General features: G+C 35.7%; 1 protein-coding gene across 4 annotated transcripts in view; it reads right to left on the reverse strand.

The window, feature by feature from the left end:
• Positions 1–17397, reverse strand: part of Hdhd2 (haloacid dehalogenase like hydrolase domain containing 2) — a 34345-nt gene that overhangs the window by 4900 nt on the left and 12048 nt on the right. For all 4 annotated transcript variants that reach the window (XM_046428346.2, XM_046428347.2, XM_046428348.2 and 1 more), the window contains 3 exons: positions 14550–14634; positions 2833–3049; positions 1258–1321 (listed from right to left, as the gene is read on the reverse strand). In XM_046428346.2, coding sequence (XP_046284302.1) covers positions 1258–1321; positions 2833–3049; positions 14550–14634 — 366 coding nt within the window. The remainder of the gene's footprint in view (positions 1–1257; positions 1322–2832; positions 3050–14549; positions 14635–17397) is intronic.

Raw genomic sequence — 17397 nt, forward strand, 5'->3', positions numbered from 1 at the left:
ATTCTTGGACAAGATTTCCCGTTATTATGTGCTATTAGTTTTGAATTCAGCAGGTGTCATTTGAGGGTGGGGTGGGAACCTTTCATTATCTTTTGAAAAACCCATTAAGTTTCCCCATGCAAAAATATTTGACCCTCTCACAGCTCCCATGACTGTTTCTTCTTTACCTTGAAGAGACTACAAGTAGACTACCTAAGGGATCCTCAACTAGGAGATTCAAGGCTCCAAAGGGAAAAGAGCCGTGACCAGAGTTTTTCACACAGCAAATCAGCACAGAAATGAGACCAGAATACAGAACACTGAATCAGTCAAAATATCGTATTAGGGGGCTGGGGTTGTGGCTCAGCCGTAGAGTGCTCACCTAGATTGTGCGAGGCCCTGGGTTCGATCCTCAGTACCACATAAAAATAAATAAATAAATAAATAAAATAAAGGTATTGTGTCCAACCACAACTAAAAAAAAAGTATTAAAAAAATATGTCATGTTAGGTGAATCCTCTCCAAGAAGGTCTTTCTTTTTTCTTAAAATTTGAGAGATCATATAAAGTAAACCTAATTTTAGAGTAGGAAATACTTCCTAAGCTTTTGGTCACCAAAAACAGTAAATGAAAATAAAGAAGTTTTTTATGTGTGTGCTGGTATGTATATATTTTCACACCACCTTCCCCCAACTCTATTCAACTCTAGCCTGTACTGAGGATTAAAATCGGGAGCAGGCCACTTTTTTTCTGTTATTGTATTCTTTATTTTTTTCTTTTTGAGACAGTCTAAGTTGCTGAGGCAGGCCTTGAACTTACGATCTTCCTGCCTCAGCCTCCTTAGTTGTTGAGACTACAGGTGTGTGTCATGCCCACCCAGCTGGTATATATTTTTTAAAATGCAAATGTGAACATAGAGGATCAGAGCACACAGATGACCAGTTCTTAAAAAAATCAACTTTATCATCAGATAGCTGGCATAAAACAAATGTTTTCTCAGAGCACCACAATTCATGGTCCTTGCTCCATTCCGACATGGTGAACAGGGCAGGTACTACCAGGCCTCGAGCCCTGATCTTCCCACCTTTTTGCAGCATGTTCCCCCCACCCCCATGGTCTTTTTCCCTTTAATCCTAAACCTATTTCATTTTTCTTCATGTAGAAAGAAAATTAAAGCCCAGAGTTCTACCATTTCGACAAAGCTATTCTTTGGGCAACTGTGAACTCTACCACCCTGTTTTTGGAAAGGCATTTGGAAAGGTATACAGAAGATACCTACCAGTTTTTACTAAAATGCCCAGCATGCCAGCATTTTGAGCCCCGCCAACATCATCCCTGCAATCCTGGAAAAACAGAAAAAGGCACTTAGTCCAGAGTCTTTTGTTGCTTGCCAACACACTCTGCCAACAATTAATTAGGATGGGATCGCCACTTGGAATCCCCTGCTTTTTATTTTCAAAATGAAAGAGGAGAAGGTGAAAAGGGGTGACTCCACATGAAATACTCTGAGGAGGAGAACCATATTTGGAGAAGAAAGCGCTGCTGAGGTGGAAAGCGAACACTAGCGTAAGGAATTCCAGTAACTGAACACGGACAACAGTGAAGAGTCTATGCCTTGCCACAAGTATATCTATCTCTTCTTAAAACAGATCACTGGGGAAAAAAGCATTCTATGCATTTGACAGCTTGTACAGTGAATAACTCAGCTGTAAATAGTGAATGAACTCGATTTAGAAGATCACTTTTTAGTGGCCCACGTAATATATTACTCTTAATTTCCATCCAATTGTCTATAATAGGTAGGATCAAATCAAAGCAGTATACTTAATCAGACTATAACTCTTTATGTTTACTTCACTAAATTTGGGAATCACACATCAATCTGTAAAGGGAGCTCCCCTGTCCATTCTTATTCAAGACAGGGATAAACACACTTGCACAGTGGTGTGCATCTTTACTCCCAGCACATGGAAGTGAGGCAGGAAGATCACATTTGAGCCTAGGAGTCTGAGGCCAACCTGGGCAACATAGTTAGACCTTTTCCAACAAAATGAAACAAAACTAACAAAATAGTAAGAAACCCACCAAAACAGAATATAAAACAAAATAAATAAATACTTGGTTGAATGTAACAATGAAAGCAAGGCAATTAAAATTCCAAGGCCTGGTCAAGTAATCAGTCCTAAGAAAAAAATAATAAAAAAGAAAATCAGTCCTGCTATCTCATATGTACAAGCAGGATTCATTCAGATTATGCCTAAAGAAGATTTTTTTCCACAAAAATCTTTAAGTTTGTTCAACAATGACCCTTAGAAATTAGCTTCAGAATGTCAAATTCTTTGTTTAAGGTCTTACTTAAAACCTTTTTCCATTATAGTCAAATTTGCCCATTGAAGAAATGGGGATGGGGAGAGGAGGAAGGGAAATGGGAAAAAGAAAATAAGAAGGAAGCTGGGCATGGTGGCACACACCTGTAATCCCAGCAGCTGGGGAGGTTGAGGCTGGAGGATCACTACTTATGAAAAGTCTTTAGTTATATTTTGTTCTCTGCATAATGCTCAAAATACTTTAGGTTTTATAGGAATTTTCTTCAGAAAAAAATGTAAAGCATTTAACTGACTTGCAATATAAACATTTTTTAAAATTATACATGCCCTCACACTTTGGAGAACTGTCAGAAACAATCAAAATTTCAAATGCTTACAAGAATACTGTCAAACATCTACAGGAAAGCTTGCTTCTGACTATTTTTCTCTTGAGTAACAAAAAGTCCACTTCCCTAAAGCAGTGCTTCAAAGCCAGCCGTCCCAGCAAAGAGGTGAGTGCAGGGCATCTCCTGCGCTCTTCTACTTACATCTCCTATCATGATGGCCTCTTCAGGTTCACAGCCAGTGCCCCGCAATGCTTCCAAAAAGAACGTCTTTTCTGGTTTCCCCACTACTATGGCGCTGGTGTCAGTGGCATACTCTAAAGCAGTCACAAAGGGTCCAGGCCCCAGGGCTAAGCCATCTTTTCTCTTGTAATACCTGGCTTTGTGGATCGCTATCAGAGGCGCTCCATCCAGGAGTAACCTAGAGAGACCAAAAAAACAAAAACTGGCTAAAAGCAAGGCTTTTATAACTGGAAAAGAATGTCAGACTGGCAAAGTGGTTTTACTCACACTCACAGAAACAAATAGTTTCTTATTAACTTTTAATGACTTGCTGTCTTCTAATGAATTCACGAAGAACTGCTGGGAATTACATTCAGATACACTAAAGAAAGGTGATAGATTATTAAATTTGGGATTGCTTCAACCTTTTACCTTTCGTGGTTTCAGACACTTTACCCAAATCACCAGGGAAAGAGAATTAAGAGAACTAAAGCTAAATAAGGCACTCTAGGGAAGAGGCTTAACTTAATGAGACGTGTTGTTTCAGCCTTCCCTAATGGTAAGCAGGAGGCTCCTGAGCCTAAAAACGCTGCTAGACTGTTGCTGCGGCAACTTAGGAAGTGCACTTCAGAAATACTGAATTCCTGTTTCCTCGCCTCCAAAATGTAAGTTTCTTTTTACTTCAGAAATTTAACTTTTTTTTTTTTTAACCGAGTTTCTGCATGTAATTTCACCCCTTCATTCTACCTAACTGCTTTCGATGGTGTTTGCAAATAAGGCCATCTTCCCAAAGCACACACTGACAAGGTTTAAGGGGACAGCCTGCGGTCAAGTCCCTTCCTTGATTCCGATAGAGGACAAAAAACTGTCATACCAAACAAAGGTGTAGTTTTCCTGTCAGTTTGATAACAAAACTCTACATATAGCTAAGGATCTTCCTTCGTGACTCAGGTAAAATACAACAAAACAAATCTCTGTGAACTTAACACTCACCTCTCACCCCTAGATCTGCCACCCACCCCAGCAATGTCACCTTCAGTCACCCAGAAGTAGTCATGCACAAATAATTATCTAACGGAATACAGGACATGATATATTTCTCAAACTGCTCTTAACCAACGGAATAAATGACCTCACTAGCTTAATTTACTTTAAGTCATCTACTTAGTTAAAATATTTATTATGTCCATGGAGGAAGAATTCATCACATCTTACCCTTCACAATTATGAGTAATTAAGCGCTCAACTATGAAACTGCTGAATTATTCTTGTCAGTGGGCATGGAAATAACTTCCTGTGGGAGATGCAGAATTCAGACATTTGTGATTAAATATTTTATTAAGTAAAAACCAATACTGGACTATTACAAGGACTTACTGTTAGTTACTACAAATTGCTCACAGCACAGATCCTTCAAATTTGTTCACTAATATTAATACAAATTTATTTCTGAAAGCAGACCTTGAAATCCAGCATTAAGAAATCTGCAAAGCCTCTCCTTTGGCCTTAACCACAGCTGATAGCAATGAGTTAGCAATGGGTGATTCATCCATCCCCCTCTTTCACCCCACCCCAATCCCATTTATTTGCTTCTCTACCACGGAACTGGAATTCTTTATGCAACAGACCTCAAAATTGCTTTCCACTTATATAGCTAAACTAAAAACTCATTTGATTTAGCTTTGTTAATATTTTATTATATATTAACTGGGGATAAGACTTATCAGCCTGATTGATGTGTGTACTTAATTCCAAGGCAGCATTTCTGTGTTTTCCCTGGAAGGGCTGGAACAGTGCGTTCCTAAGTGGGAACTGGTTCTGCATTAGTCCGGAGAACAGCATCTCTCAGGGCAATGGTTCCTGCCTTAACTGTTCTCTGCACAGCATAAACTTCTCTGGATCTTGGAAGAGCTGAGGCATATTTAGGATGAACTAAAAGGGAAACATTTCATAGGGCACAGATTAAAAAATCTTTCACAGTTAAATATTTTAAAAAAATATTAGAAATAGACACCCCAATACTTGGTAGTGGTTTTATATACTAAACAGGCAACAAATGGTTGGTTTTGTTACCAGAAGTAACACATCAGCAGGAAATCTATAAGCCTGTTGAGGTATAAAGAAGCAAAGGAAAAATGCAAAAAGAGGTCTGACACCAAATCTCTGGCTATAAATTCCAGGTAAGTTAAAAATTCCTAGCCAGGGAACAGGACCACAATTGCAATGAGAGAAAAAGCCATGGGGATAATTTAAATTCAGAGCCACAAAACATTATTGCAAGGAACCTTAAGGCACATTAAGGCCAACATGCCCCGTTTCACAGATGAAGAAACCATCCAGAGACGCTGGCTGAGCTCAGTGGTACCAACCAGGGAGCTCTAGAGCCAGTGCTATAACCCGGAACTTAAGAAAACCAGTGGAGTCCTCTTCCACATACAGTCCATTATCTTTCTAAATAACTTAACCTCTCGAGGGAAGTGATCAATTTGCCACCATTTCTGCTGAAGGTGGAGCATGTAGAAATGAAATCACCCTGTAGCTTAAGTCACCATCAGACACCTCTTATCTGTTCAATATCAAACTAACGGGTCTCTCTCCCCCTACTCTCCCAAAGTGTTCCTCCCCCAATCTTTTCCATCCCAATAAATTCATCCAGAAACCTAGTAGTTATCCTTGATTTCTCACTTTCCCTCACCATCCCCACATCTCTGTTAACCATCAAATCCAGTAATTTATAATTTCAAAACAAAATTTATTTATTTATTTTTGTAAAGCATCTTTTTCAAAACAAAATTTAAATGTTTCAAATCTGTTTTACTCTCCAACCTGAACTGCTGCTATAGACTCCCAATAATAGGACATTATTCTTGTCCTATTATTCCAGTTTACTGTACAGGCAATAGCAGGAGTTTTAAAAAGCACAGATGGGACCATGTTGCTCCCCTGCTTAAAATCCTTCAATAACTTCTCATTGCAAACAGCATAAAATTCAAAGTCCTTCGCATGGCTTGTGGGGCTTGCACTATCTTCCTGCACCTACTATGTCCACATCTCCAAGCTCAAGTAACTTTCCCTACTGCGGACTGCATTCCAATCACAGCTGCCTGCTCTTATTTCCTAAAAAAAGATCAAACTGTTTCCTGCTTCAACCCCCATGGTGGTCCCTCCACCTGAATGGCCCTATACTTTTCACATAACTTTCTTCTATTCATTTGACAGGTCTCAGCTAAATCTCAGTACAACAAAGAAGCCATTTCCAGTCTCCCTATTTAAATAAAGTGGACTTCTTCCTCACATTTCATTTCTATTTCATCCCTCCCTTTTTTCCCTTCATATCGCTTATCATAATTTTTAATCCTTTCCAACTGTCTGGTCAGTCTTCTTCACTAGAATATAATCTCCACAATGCAGTCACTGCATTTGACTTTAAAAAAAAAAAAGGCCTAGCACTGCTCACAAAATGATTATTGAATAAATTAGTTAACAGATGAACCTTTGTATGCCCCAGTACCCTACCTAAAACACAGGGAATAATATATACTGTCCTGGGAGCTAACAGGGACAATGGATGGAAGCAGACCTTCTCACAGTATGTTTCTCACAATAATGACAACTATTTGTAAATGTGGGATATACAGTCCCTACACTATTTAAAATAGGTAACAGCAATTCACTTCATATTTGTGGGCCTCAGTTTCAAATGAAGGGGTTGAACTACATCAGGGCTTTTCAGTATCAGTTCTATTAACATTTGGGGCTAGAAAATGATGTTTCATAAATCACCTTGACCTTTATCCACCAGATGCCAGTAGTACCCTTCGTCAGTTAGGATAACCAAGTGTCTCCAGGCATTGCCAAATGTTTCCTAGGAGGAAAAATTGTCCCCCACTGAGAATCACTAAACAAGAACTGCCAAAGTATTAACATTCAAGTATTTTTTTTTTTTTAATCAAAAATACAAACACAAGGGCTGGGACTGTAGCTCAGTGGTAGAGGACTTGCCATGTACGTGTGAGGCACTGAGTTCGATCCTAGCACCACATAAAAATAAATAAATAAAGATATTTTGCCCACTTACAAGTAAAAAAAAAATTAAATACAAACAAATGACAAAAGTTTAAATTAAAACAATAGTGAATCATAAAAAGCATCAAAGGAAAACTCTATTAATATTTAATTGAAACCCCCCAGAATACCTCTAATATCACACTGATGCTGTCATTCTTTCATTAATTACTGAAAAAATACACTGAGTTTTTAGGGACTCTATGATCCCTATGAAATAGAAATCTTCTGAGAATACTATATATTGAGAGAAGTGATGAAATGACAAAACAGAAGATCTAAGACAAGTTTAACACTGCTATTTCTGGTGAGGATCAAAAGTGAAAAGCAAATATATTCACATAGCTTAGTGAGCTGGTACAAAATATTAAAAGTGGTAAAATATTAAAGTTTTATCCTTGAATTCAGAAATAAGATAAGGCTACTTACTATCATCGCTTCTATTTAACACTATAGTAGAGATCCTGACAGTACAATAAAGCAAGAAAAAGAAAAATATAAGAAGTGGAAAGAGAAATGTAAAACTGTAATTATTAATGGAAAGCCCAATTGTCTATGTAGAAAATGCAATCTCAAAGATTCTACAAATAAGTCACTGGAATCACCAAGGAAATGTAAGAAGGTTGCTGAATACAAGGTTAATATACAAAATCCCAATGAAATTTCTACATATTAACAAAAATGAAAATAAAATTTAGTGAAATACTACTTACAATGGCACCAAACAACATGAAATACAAGGAATAATTTAATAAAATATGTCTAAGACCCATACTTTGAAAAATACAAAACACTGATGAGATAATGTAAAAAAAGAAAAAATAAATAAATGGAAAGACATTATGTTCAGATGCAGATTCTACCATATCCACAGATTCAATAAAGTATCAATCAAACTCCCAGCAAGCTTTTTTTTTTTTAAATGTTGGATGGATATCAACAAGTTGCTTCCAAAATTTATACGGAAATGCAAAGCATGTGGAATAGTCAAGATAATCTTAAAGAAAAATAAAGTTGAAGGATGTACCCTGTCAGCTATTAAGAATTATTGTAAAGCTATAGTAATCAAGATACTGGGAACAAAGCCACATATATAGTATATGGTTACTTAATTTATGTCAGAAGGACAACTACAATTCAGTGGGAGGTAAAGAATGGATCTTTTTTTTCCACTATTTTATTGTCCTTTTTAGACATACATGACAGTAGAGTGTGTTTTGACATATACATACATGGAATATAATTTATTCTAATTAGGATCCCATTCTTGCAGTTGTAAAGAATGGATCTTTGCAATAAATATTGCTGAAACGAGATGCCTACGGGAAAAAGATAAAATGTGACCTCATACAATTCGTAAAAACTCAAGGAGAGCCAGGTGGTGCATGCTTATAATCCGAGCAGCTCAAGACGCTGAGGTAGGAGAAGCATGAGTTCAAAGCCGGCCTCCGAAACTTAGTGAGGCCCTAAGTAACATAGCGAGACCCTGTCTCTAAATAAAATATAAAAAGGGCTGGGGATGTGGCTCAGTGGTTAAGCACCTCTGGATTCAATCCCCAGTACCCCTCCCAAAAAAACCTTCAAGGAGATACTACATCTAATTGTTAATAAAGGTAAGATAATAAAGCTTATGGAAGAAAACATGAGACTTATCTTCATGTTCTTGGGATAAAAAAAGTATAAGAGAAGAAAATACTCACAAATTGTACTCCGTCAAAATCAAGAACTTCATGTTCTCATACTCTTAAGAGAATGAAAAGGGAAACCATAGGTAGAAAGAAGATACTTGAGTAGAACTGGATGCGGTGTGCACACCTGTAATCCCAATAGCTTGGGAGGCTGAAGCAGGAGGATGGCAAGTTCAAAGCCAGCCTCAGCAAATTAGAGAGGCTCCAAGCAACTCAGGGAGACCCTGTCTCTAAATAAAAAATATTTTTTTTTAAAAAAGGGATGGGGATATGACTTTGTGGTTGAATGCCTCTGTAAACTCCAGTACAAAAAAATAAATGAAAATAAAAATACCTCGAGTACATATTTTCAAAGACTCACATTTATAAGACATAAAAAAACTTACAAATCAACAGAAAAAGATAATACAATATAAAGGATGAAAAATTTGACTGGGTACATCACAAAAGAAAACATCCAATGTCCAACAAGTATATGAAAGGGTTTCAGCACTACTCATCAGAGGAATACAAATTGAAACTTAGTACGCCACTATCTAAACCAAACAATAGCCACAATTACACAGACTGTTAATATTCTGGGGAAAATGTGAAACAATTGAACTCTCATTTGTAGCTAGTGAGAATGTATAGCTTGGTACAGTCACCTTGGAAAACTGTTTGGCAATATTTCCTAAAGCTCAACAATTATCTATCCTATTATCCAGCAATTTCACTTCCAGATCTACACCCAAGAGAACTGAATGCATGTGTCTCTCAAAGACATGTAGAAGAATGTTCATAGTAGCTGTATTCATAAGAGCAAAGCTGGAAGCAACTCAGAGCCCAATAACCGCAGGACACATTAAAAAACAATGTCACCATAGTATGATTTCATTCATGTGAAGATCAAGAACTTGCAATACTGATGGAGTCAGAACAGTAGTTCTCTTGGGGAAGAGTGGACAGACTAGCAAAGGGAGCCCTCATGGGAATGTTCTTTATCATGAACACACTGGGTGTACATAGATTATCTATGTATAAAATTTTACTGAGTTGTATAATTTGTGTACTTCAGAAAAATCAGTAACAAAATGTATTTTTGTAACTTACTCCCCTGAAACCTTTATTTAAGAGAATAGCAAGAGCTGCCTTAATCATAAAAGAATTTATCCCCAGGGGCTGGGGTTGTGGCTCAGTGGTAGAGCACTCGCCTAGCACCAGTGAGGCACTGGGTTTGATCCTCAGCACCACATAAAAATAAATAAATAAAAATAAAAGCATTGTGTCCACCTACAACTAAAAATATATTTAATAAAAAGAATTTATGCACAAATTACAAAGTAATGGTGATGACTCTGTTATTCAACTTAATTTTGTATGCTGACTTTCAAATTTGTACATAAAATTCTTCTCTGCCATGTACTAATAGAATGCTTAAATACCTCAAGCACTTAAGTCTAGAAACAACTTCTCATCTCCAAAGTACTTTATTTTTATTGTTTGGACTTTAATTAAGAAGACTGCATAGCAGTTAGCTCTTTCAAAAGTGAAAAAGCCCACATAAATATTTCTAATTTGAGCCCTTCTGCCACATTGTTCTGAAATTCCTCACCTCCAGGGTTCTAAACACTCAGAAAATATTCAGAAGTTATTATAGAAATGCAGTAATAATAGAGGCCATTACTGTTGGTTTTTCCCCTTCCCTTTCTCTTCTTCCTTTACTAAAGAATTAAATTTACTGGAGTAATTAAACTTATTATTTTTTTTAAAAGAAATAAATGCCCCTAAGCAAGCAATCTAACATTCAACAGAAACCATTTATGATAAGTATGTCATCCCCAAACCCCAAAATCATGGAATTCTGTTCATCTGTGACTTTTGAAGCACCCTCAGACCCTTTAATAATCACAGGAAAGACATCATTCACAAAGCTTCAAAGCAGCATTTTTAAACAGGCTTCCCTATCTAGAATTCTAGATAGGGCAGAGGGGTGGAAGGGAAAGGGAGGGGGCAAGGGATTAGCAAGGAAGGTGTAATGTGATAGACATCATCATCCAAAGTACATGTATGAAGATACAAATTGGTGTCAACATACTTTATATAAAATCAGAGGTATGAAAAATCGTGCAGTATACATGTAATAAGAATTGTAATGCATCCTGTTGTCATTTATTTAAAAAAATTAAAAAAAAAAAACAGGCTTTCCTGTGTATTTAAATGTGACAGTTGTGATGCCCTTTATCTTCAGCTACAAGGACATTCTAATAGGCTCCTCTAGAAGATGGTGATCAGTTGCTTTTAATTTAGGGAAAAAAACCTTGAACCTTTTTCTAGGTTAAACAACTCCATGCAGTGTTTTCTCAAAACTCTTTTGACTTGAGAATTATATTTCTGGAGGGCAAAAATAAGGAAAAAACCCAAATACTCAACAGACACGTTCTCAGAAATTCAAATATAACTTCAAAAACCTGAATAAAACCAACAATAGGAAACTCGTGGCCAAACAATTTATTTGTTTTTTAATGGGATATGCTATAGGAATAAAAAAATGTTGTAGAATAAAGAGTACAGAAAACATACATAATATATTGTTGGGTTGCTAAAATGCAAGTCACCGCATAGCCTATACAGAGTTTATATTATTGAGTATATATATGTATGTGCATAGAAACACATAAACTAGTTATTTGCTAAAATGTTAACAGTGATACTCTTTAGGTGACAGGATTAGGTACTTTTTAGTTTTTTTGAGCACTAAAACTTTTCCACAATGAAGTCATATTATTTTTGGGATTAGATATTTTTTAGTCTTAATACCAAGTTTGGGTAAAATTATTAAGAAATATCTTTGCCTACATAGTCTTCCTCCTAACTGTGATCATTAAATTTAATTTATGATTGGTCCATTACTTAAATGCTCTAGCTTTAGGTTTTTTTACTCAGATCAGAAGATTTTAAAAAGACCTTGCTATAAGCTAGTAATACTGCTGTGAAAAAAATCAATGAACTAGAGCTGTGGTTATTCATACTGATGAATTACATAGTATTGCTAGGGTTGTAGACTGATGAATATTAGTAGTATAAAACATGCAAAAATAATTCTGTATTATGTTTAGGGATACCTACATATATGTATCACAAGTGTAAAGAAATGCATGTAAATGAGAACACTTAAATTCAAAATCCTATTACTTATGGTTTGGAAATTGGGGAAGTATTTGTAAGGGATATCAAATATTGATATTTTCTATTTCTTAAAATGGCTTGATAGGTATGTGAACATTCATGACATTATTCTTTTAGCATTACATAAAAGGGGGAAAAAGCTACTAAAGGCTTTTAGTGTTTGAATGTTTTAGACAATCCAAACCCAAATCGTATTTATTCCTATAAATGGTTCACATTCTTTCCCAAGATTCTTGGAAATCATTCTCAATTTTGTTCAGGCATTTAAGACTTATCTGGTCACATACTTTGCACAGTATAGATGCACTGAACTATGCACTTTTGGAAGTGTTTGCTCATTAAAAACACAGTGAAAGAGTTAACTTGCCATAAATTCATATTTGAAGGTTGACTATCTGCCTTAACAAACATGCCCCTGAAACTGGCACTCAAAGCAGCTATCCAATGGGCTTCAACATCAGTGTTTATTCTCATTATTAACCTGAATAGTAATTTAATCATTGGTTCATTTGAGATGACTATATTTGCTACATACAATCAAAACAGCTGCTATCACTGGTTGGAAGGCACAGTCTCTGTGGAAACATCAATATGCAAAGAAGGGCGAGACCTAAAATCCTTGTTAACTCTCCACTCAGCTGTTAAGTGCATTTGTGAAATTAGAGTTGACCTATAAGTACACTGTAATGCTTTAAAATGTGGTGTTTGAAAAAATCAATATTAGGAAAGTATACTAATTAGACAGCATCCGAGCAATTACAAAGACAGTATTATGTCAACATACATTTTTATTACCCTGAGTCTAGCATTCATCTAAGACAGAGACCTCCCAACTTCCTATTAAATATGTCCTTCCCAAATTATGAGCTAAAATCAATCAATACCTTCTCCTTGAATTCTGTGGTTAAGAGAATGAATTAAAGTTAGCAGGGATAAATTCAAAAGTAAGAAATAATGCATAATAATGCAAATTCTGTATTTCAAGTGAATACTGACTTGACTTTGGTTAGTATAGTTGTAGGCCTTATTTGAGGAGCAGACAGAAATTCTCTAAGAAACTAAAGCAGGATAATGGAAGTAAGTGAAGCAAAAGGAATTTTAAAATCATGTACTCTTTTTTATTTTTGGTACTGGGGATTGAATTCAGGTGTGCTTTAACACTAGCTACATCCCTAGCCCTTTTTATTTTTTATTTTGAGACAGGGTCTCACTAAGTTCCTTAGGGTCTTGCTAAATTGCTGAAGGTGGCCTCGAACTTGTCTTCTTTCTGCCTCAGCCTACGGAGTCACTGGGATTATAGGTATGTCCCACCATACCTCCCCAATACCATATACTCTTAAAGCACATTTTTAAGCAATCTGGCATAGCAATGAAAGTTCAGGCAATAACTATAGTAAATTAGTTTTAAACAAAGGCTGAATACCACACTAAGAGAATCACAAATGAAAGTGCATTTAGTAGTTGTGGTTTACATTAACTGAGTATCAAAAATGACCATGCACACAGGGAAAAGGTGGCTGTCCTCAAAGTGCTATTTTTGGCCACACAGATTTTACATGAGGCTAGCCATTTTTAAGATCTCAGCAAATAATGCAGCCACATGTGTGAACCTGGTATTGTGTTTTAAAGTTTCCTACAAATACTCTGATTATAGGATATATACATCAAAAATGAATTCTACAAAAAATATAAGAAAGAACAATTCTTACAGATCCTTGTTCTAGTAAGAAAAACTGAATTTTAAAAATAGTATTTTTTTATAGTTAAATACTCAAAATTTACTATGCCATTAAAAATATATATCCCTATGCAAAATTTTGAACAGTTAACTTGCCATAAATTCAAAGATAAATTTACAGTATTTTGTGGTTTGACAAGACATAAAAGCCAAGATATGAAAACTTCAAAGAAGAAGATCTGCAAGTAAGTTTGGATCCAAATTATCTCAGGAATAATGAAAACATGTATACAGTCTTTCTTTTGGAAGTAGCAGCAAGAAGTTCATGTAGGTGAAATGCACACACTAACAGATTTACATGTCTTATTTGTTAAATGTGCTTCTTCTGCCAACAGCCAATGAAGTATCTCCACTTGGATGTCTCAGAGGCCAAATTGCCCCAACCACTCATCATTTCCCAGAGCCCAGGTAGAATGCTCATTTACTTGCTGAAGCTAGATATCTGATGTTGTTCTTAACTCACTCTTCCTCACCATCCCAACCCAATCATAGAGCAAATCATGAGGACACTATCCAAATTTGTTTTTCTTCACCCCTACTGCCACAATTCCAGGTCAGATTATCATTATCACTCACTGAGTAATTCCTTTGTAAGTGTGATCAAATGTGTAGCTCTTTTCCATTGCCTGGATTCTCCCTGGGGGGAAAATACATCTATTGTTTTTAGGTTAGCCTGGATGCTATCTGTAGAGATTAATGTAGTCAGAAGAGAATCACAGGAGTAATAATACAAGATAAAATTGCTAGCTTTAGAGTTGAAATTTTATTATGAATTTCTACTCCAGAATATTGATTTCATGAACCACAAAAACCTTAATGATCATCACATTTTAACATACTGATTATTTAAAAAAAAAAAAAACAGAACTAAGATATTAAACAATATTATTTGATATTGACTTTAAAGTAACTTGAAGATGTCTGTCCTTATGTACAATCTAGGCAGCCAGAAACTAAAACATATAAAACTTATATGAAAAAGACTTAAAAGAAAAAAGGGGGAGTGTATGACCAGGAGAAAAATTAAAAAATAGATTTACCGGAATGCTTGGTTCAGAGTTTGATAATGAAAATGTTCTGGTGCCAGTCCTATGACCACAGCATTAGGATCATTTGTTTGTATTCCTATGAGTAGAAAAAAAAAAAACTGTTAAAAACTACAAAATTAAAGGCAATGCCACATTTTATAACAAAGTAGTTTTAATCAACTAACTGGACATTTTTGCTCAGCCATAATTTGAAGTTTAAGAGATTGTCTTGCCAGTATACTTTGAAAGTGAAAGAGAAAGAATTGAAGGCAAGAAAGTGGAAAGGGCTACTAATATTTTTCCATATTCCCTATACATGGTTTCATAGCTACTTAGTAACTGAAGTGAAAATGGTAACTTGATGTTCTCAAGCAAGTAATTTCTAACTTCAAAATGCTTTACTGATTACAATCAACAAGAACAGCTACGAGTTCCTTAGGAGCCAGCAGATCAATAGCAACTGATGAGGAATTGAGAATCTAAGAGGCAAGGGAAATTAGACTTTCTAATTGACACTGTCAAGGTTAACACATTCATGATGAATATGGAAAGTACTGCAGATTCTACAGTTTTATACATGAGGCCTCATCCACTTTTCAGAATGTTTTTTTTCTTTTGTGGTGTTGGGGATTGAACCCAGGGCCCTGTGCATGTGAGGCAAGCACTCTACCAACTGAGCTACATCCCTAGCCCTCTCATCTACTTTTAGTTTCACACATTTTACAATTAAAGCATGTTGTAAGGCCTTGGTATCTGATATCAGGATGTCAGATACGACAACTAAACGTGCACACTCACCATACAGTTTTTCAAAGTCTGATTAAAAGTTCTGTGGATTATCCATATACTAATTCCTATTTGCCTCTCTTATTGCCTGCAGATGCCCAAGTTTTCCAATTTCCTCCTTAGAAGTTGCCACAAGTATTGAGAAGTTGGTTAAATTGTTGAAGGAACAAAGTAAAATTGTTGTCCACAGTAAGAATTAAAGGGTTTTGTGGGTACACGTGTGTAAAATTTTTTTATTATCTATATCCACCACTGGAGCAAAGATGCTCAACATTGGCAAAGTTATCTCCATTCCCTTCAAAAATCCATCTACTTTGGCAATTTTTATGTATATAGAAATGTTGCAAGTATAGTCCTAGACTGAATGATAGATTTCTTTCAGACCAAGGAGAAGCAGAAGCTTATATATCCCAATTCTAGCTCAAATTTGGAATAAAAATTGTAATATTTCTTACCTATCTGAAGACAAGAAGAAAAAAACCAGATTAAAACATTGTTCTGTAGTCCTTCAGCTTGTCCAGAAACATAAATATGTAGACTGTAGGAAATACTTGTCATTATTTTTGGTTGCCCAGTTTCTTCATGCCATTCTCACAATTAGGGAACTCACCAGCTCATTTGGAGTGCTAAGGGGTGGAGCTTACTCTCACAACAGAGGCTGAGGATACCAGAGGCTTTCTATACTTCCTTGGCACCTTGTCAGTTCTGTGGGCAATGGTGTACATTGTTCTGGGCTAACCTTGGCAGTTCAGTGGGTCACCTAAACAGCTTTTTGTTTTGTCTGTCATGGAAATTTCAGAGAGACTAGCGTTATAAGTTCTGATATACCACACAGCACCCAGCTTTTGCAACCATCAATATTTTGCCAATCATCCCCTACAATTTTTTTTGCAAATATTTATAAAACAAATACCAGATATTGTGTCATTTTACTCATTCATACTTAAGTATGTATCTAATCAATAAAGACTTTTTAAAAACCGTAACATTATTACATAAAAAGTGAATAATTTTTTAACATTACCCAATACTTAGTCTGTATTTGAATGTCTCAAAATGTCTTTTGGTATATTAAACTGGCATCCCAACAAGGCCCAATGTTGCATTTGATTTTTATCTTTTATTTCTCATTCTAAAATGTCATTCCTTCCCTTTATTGGAAAAATTAGATCATTGGTTCTGGAGAAGGCCCCATATTCTGGATTTGGCTGATTATTTACAGTATAATGTGTTCCTTTACCCTGATATTTCTTGCATACTGGAAATTAGATCTAGAGTATTCATTGATTCACATCTACTTTAAAAAAAAAAAAAAAAAATATATATATATATATATATATATATATATATATATATATATATATAAAATTGTAGATGGACATAATACCTTTATTTTATGTGGTGCTGAGGATGGAATCCAGTGCTTCACATCGGCCAGACAAGTGCACTACCACTGAGCTACAACCCCAGCCCTGTCACATCTACTTTTTAGGAAGTTTATTTCATAGCCAATGCAATACATTTCTTATTATATTACATCATGAAGCACAAGAATTATGGTTATTCTCCTTCTAGTGATATTAAGGTTGACCACCAGATGCCTCCATTTTGAAGATCCCCATCAGCCCTTCAGCTGTGCTATAAAAACAATTGATGATATTCTCTATTTCCTTGCCAAATGGTGACATTCTAATTCTGTCATTTCTTTTGCATTTCCTGGCTGGAATTCTACTATAAAGAAGTTACCCTCAACAAGTATTTGGTTACCCTAAAATACAGCTCAAACAGGGAAGATTAGGAAAAATACTTAATTTGTCAACTTTCAGAGTAATGAGTTACTGCCCTAGCAGTCTCTAACAGTGACCCATTAGTTTTGTGGGGCTGAGCATCACTTTGAACTCATGCCTTTTTATATATGTATTTCAATCCCCTGCAATCATTACTCTTTTTGATGCTCAAATTATCATTTCAGGTTTGCTCCAGAGTTCTTTAGACATGATCTCATCAATCTTAGTAGTTTCCTTGCTTATATTAGCTTTTTATATTAAAAGCTAAGCTAGAACTATAGTGAGAA

Source organism: Marmota monax, unplaced genomic scaffold (assembly GCF_021218885.2).
Source record: "Marmota monax isolate L192 unplaced genomic scaffold, Marmota_monax_Labrador192_F-V1.1 WCK01_AAM20220418_F8-fsc00031, whole genome shotgun sequence".
NCBI lineage: Eukaryota > Metazoa > Chordata > Mammalia > Rodentia > Sciuridae > Marmota > Marmota monax.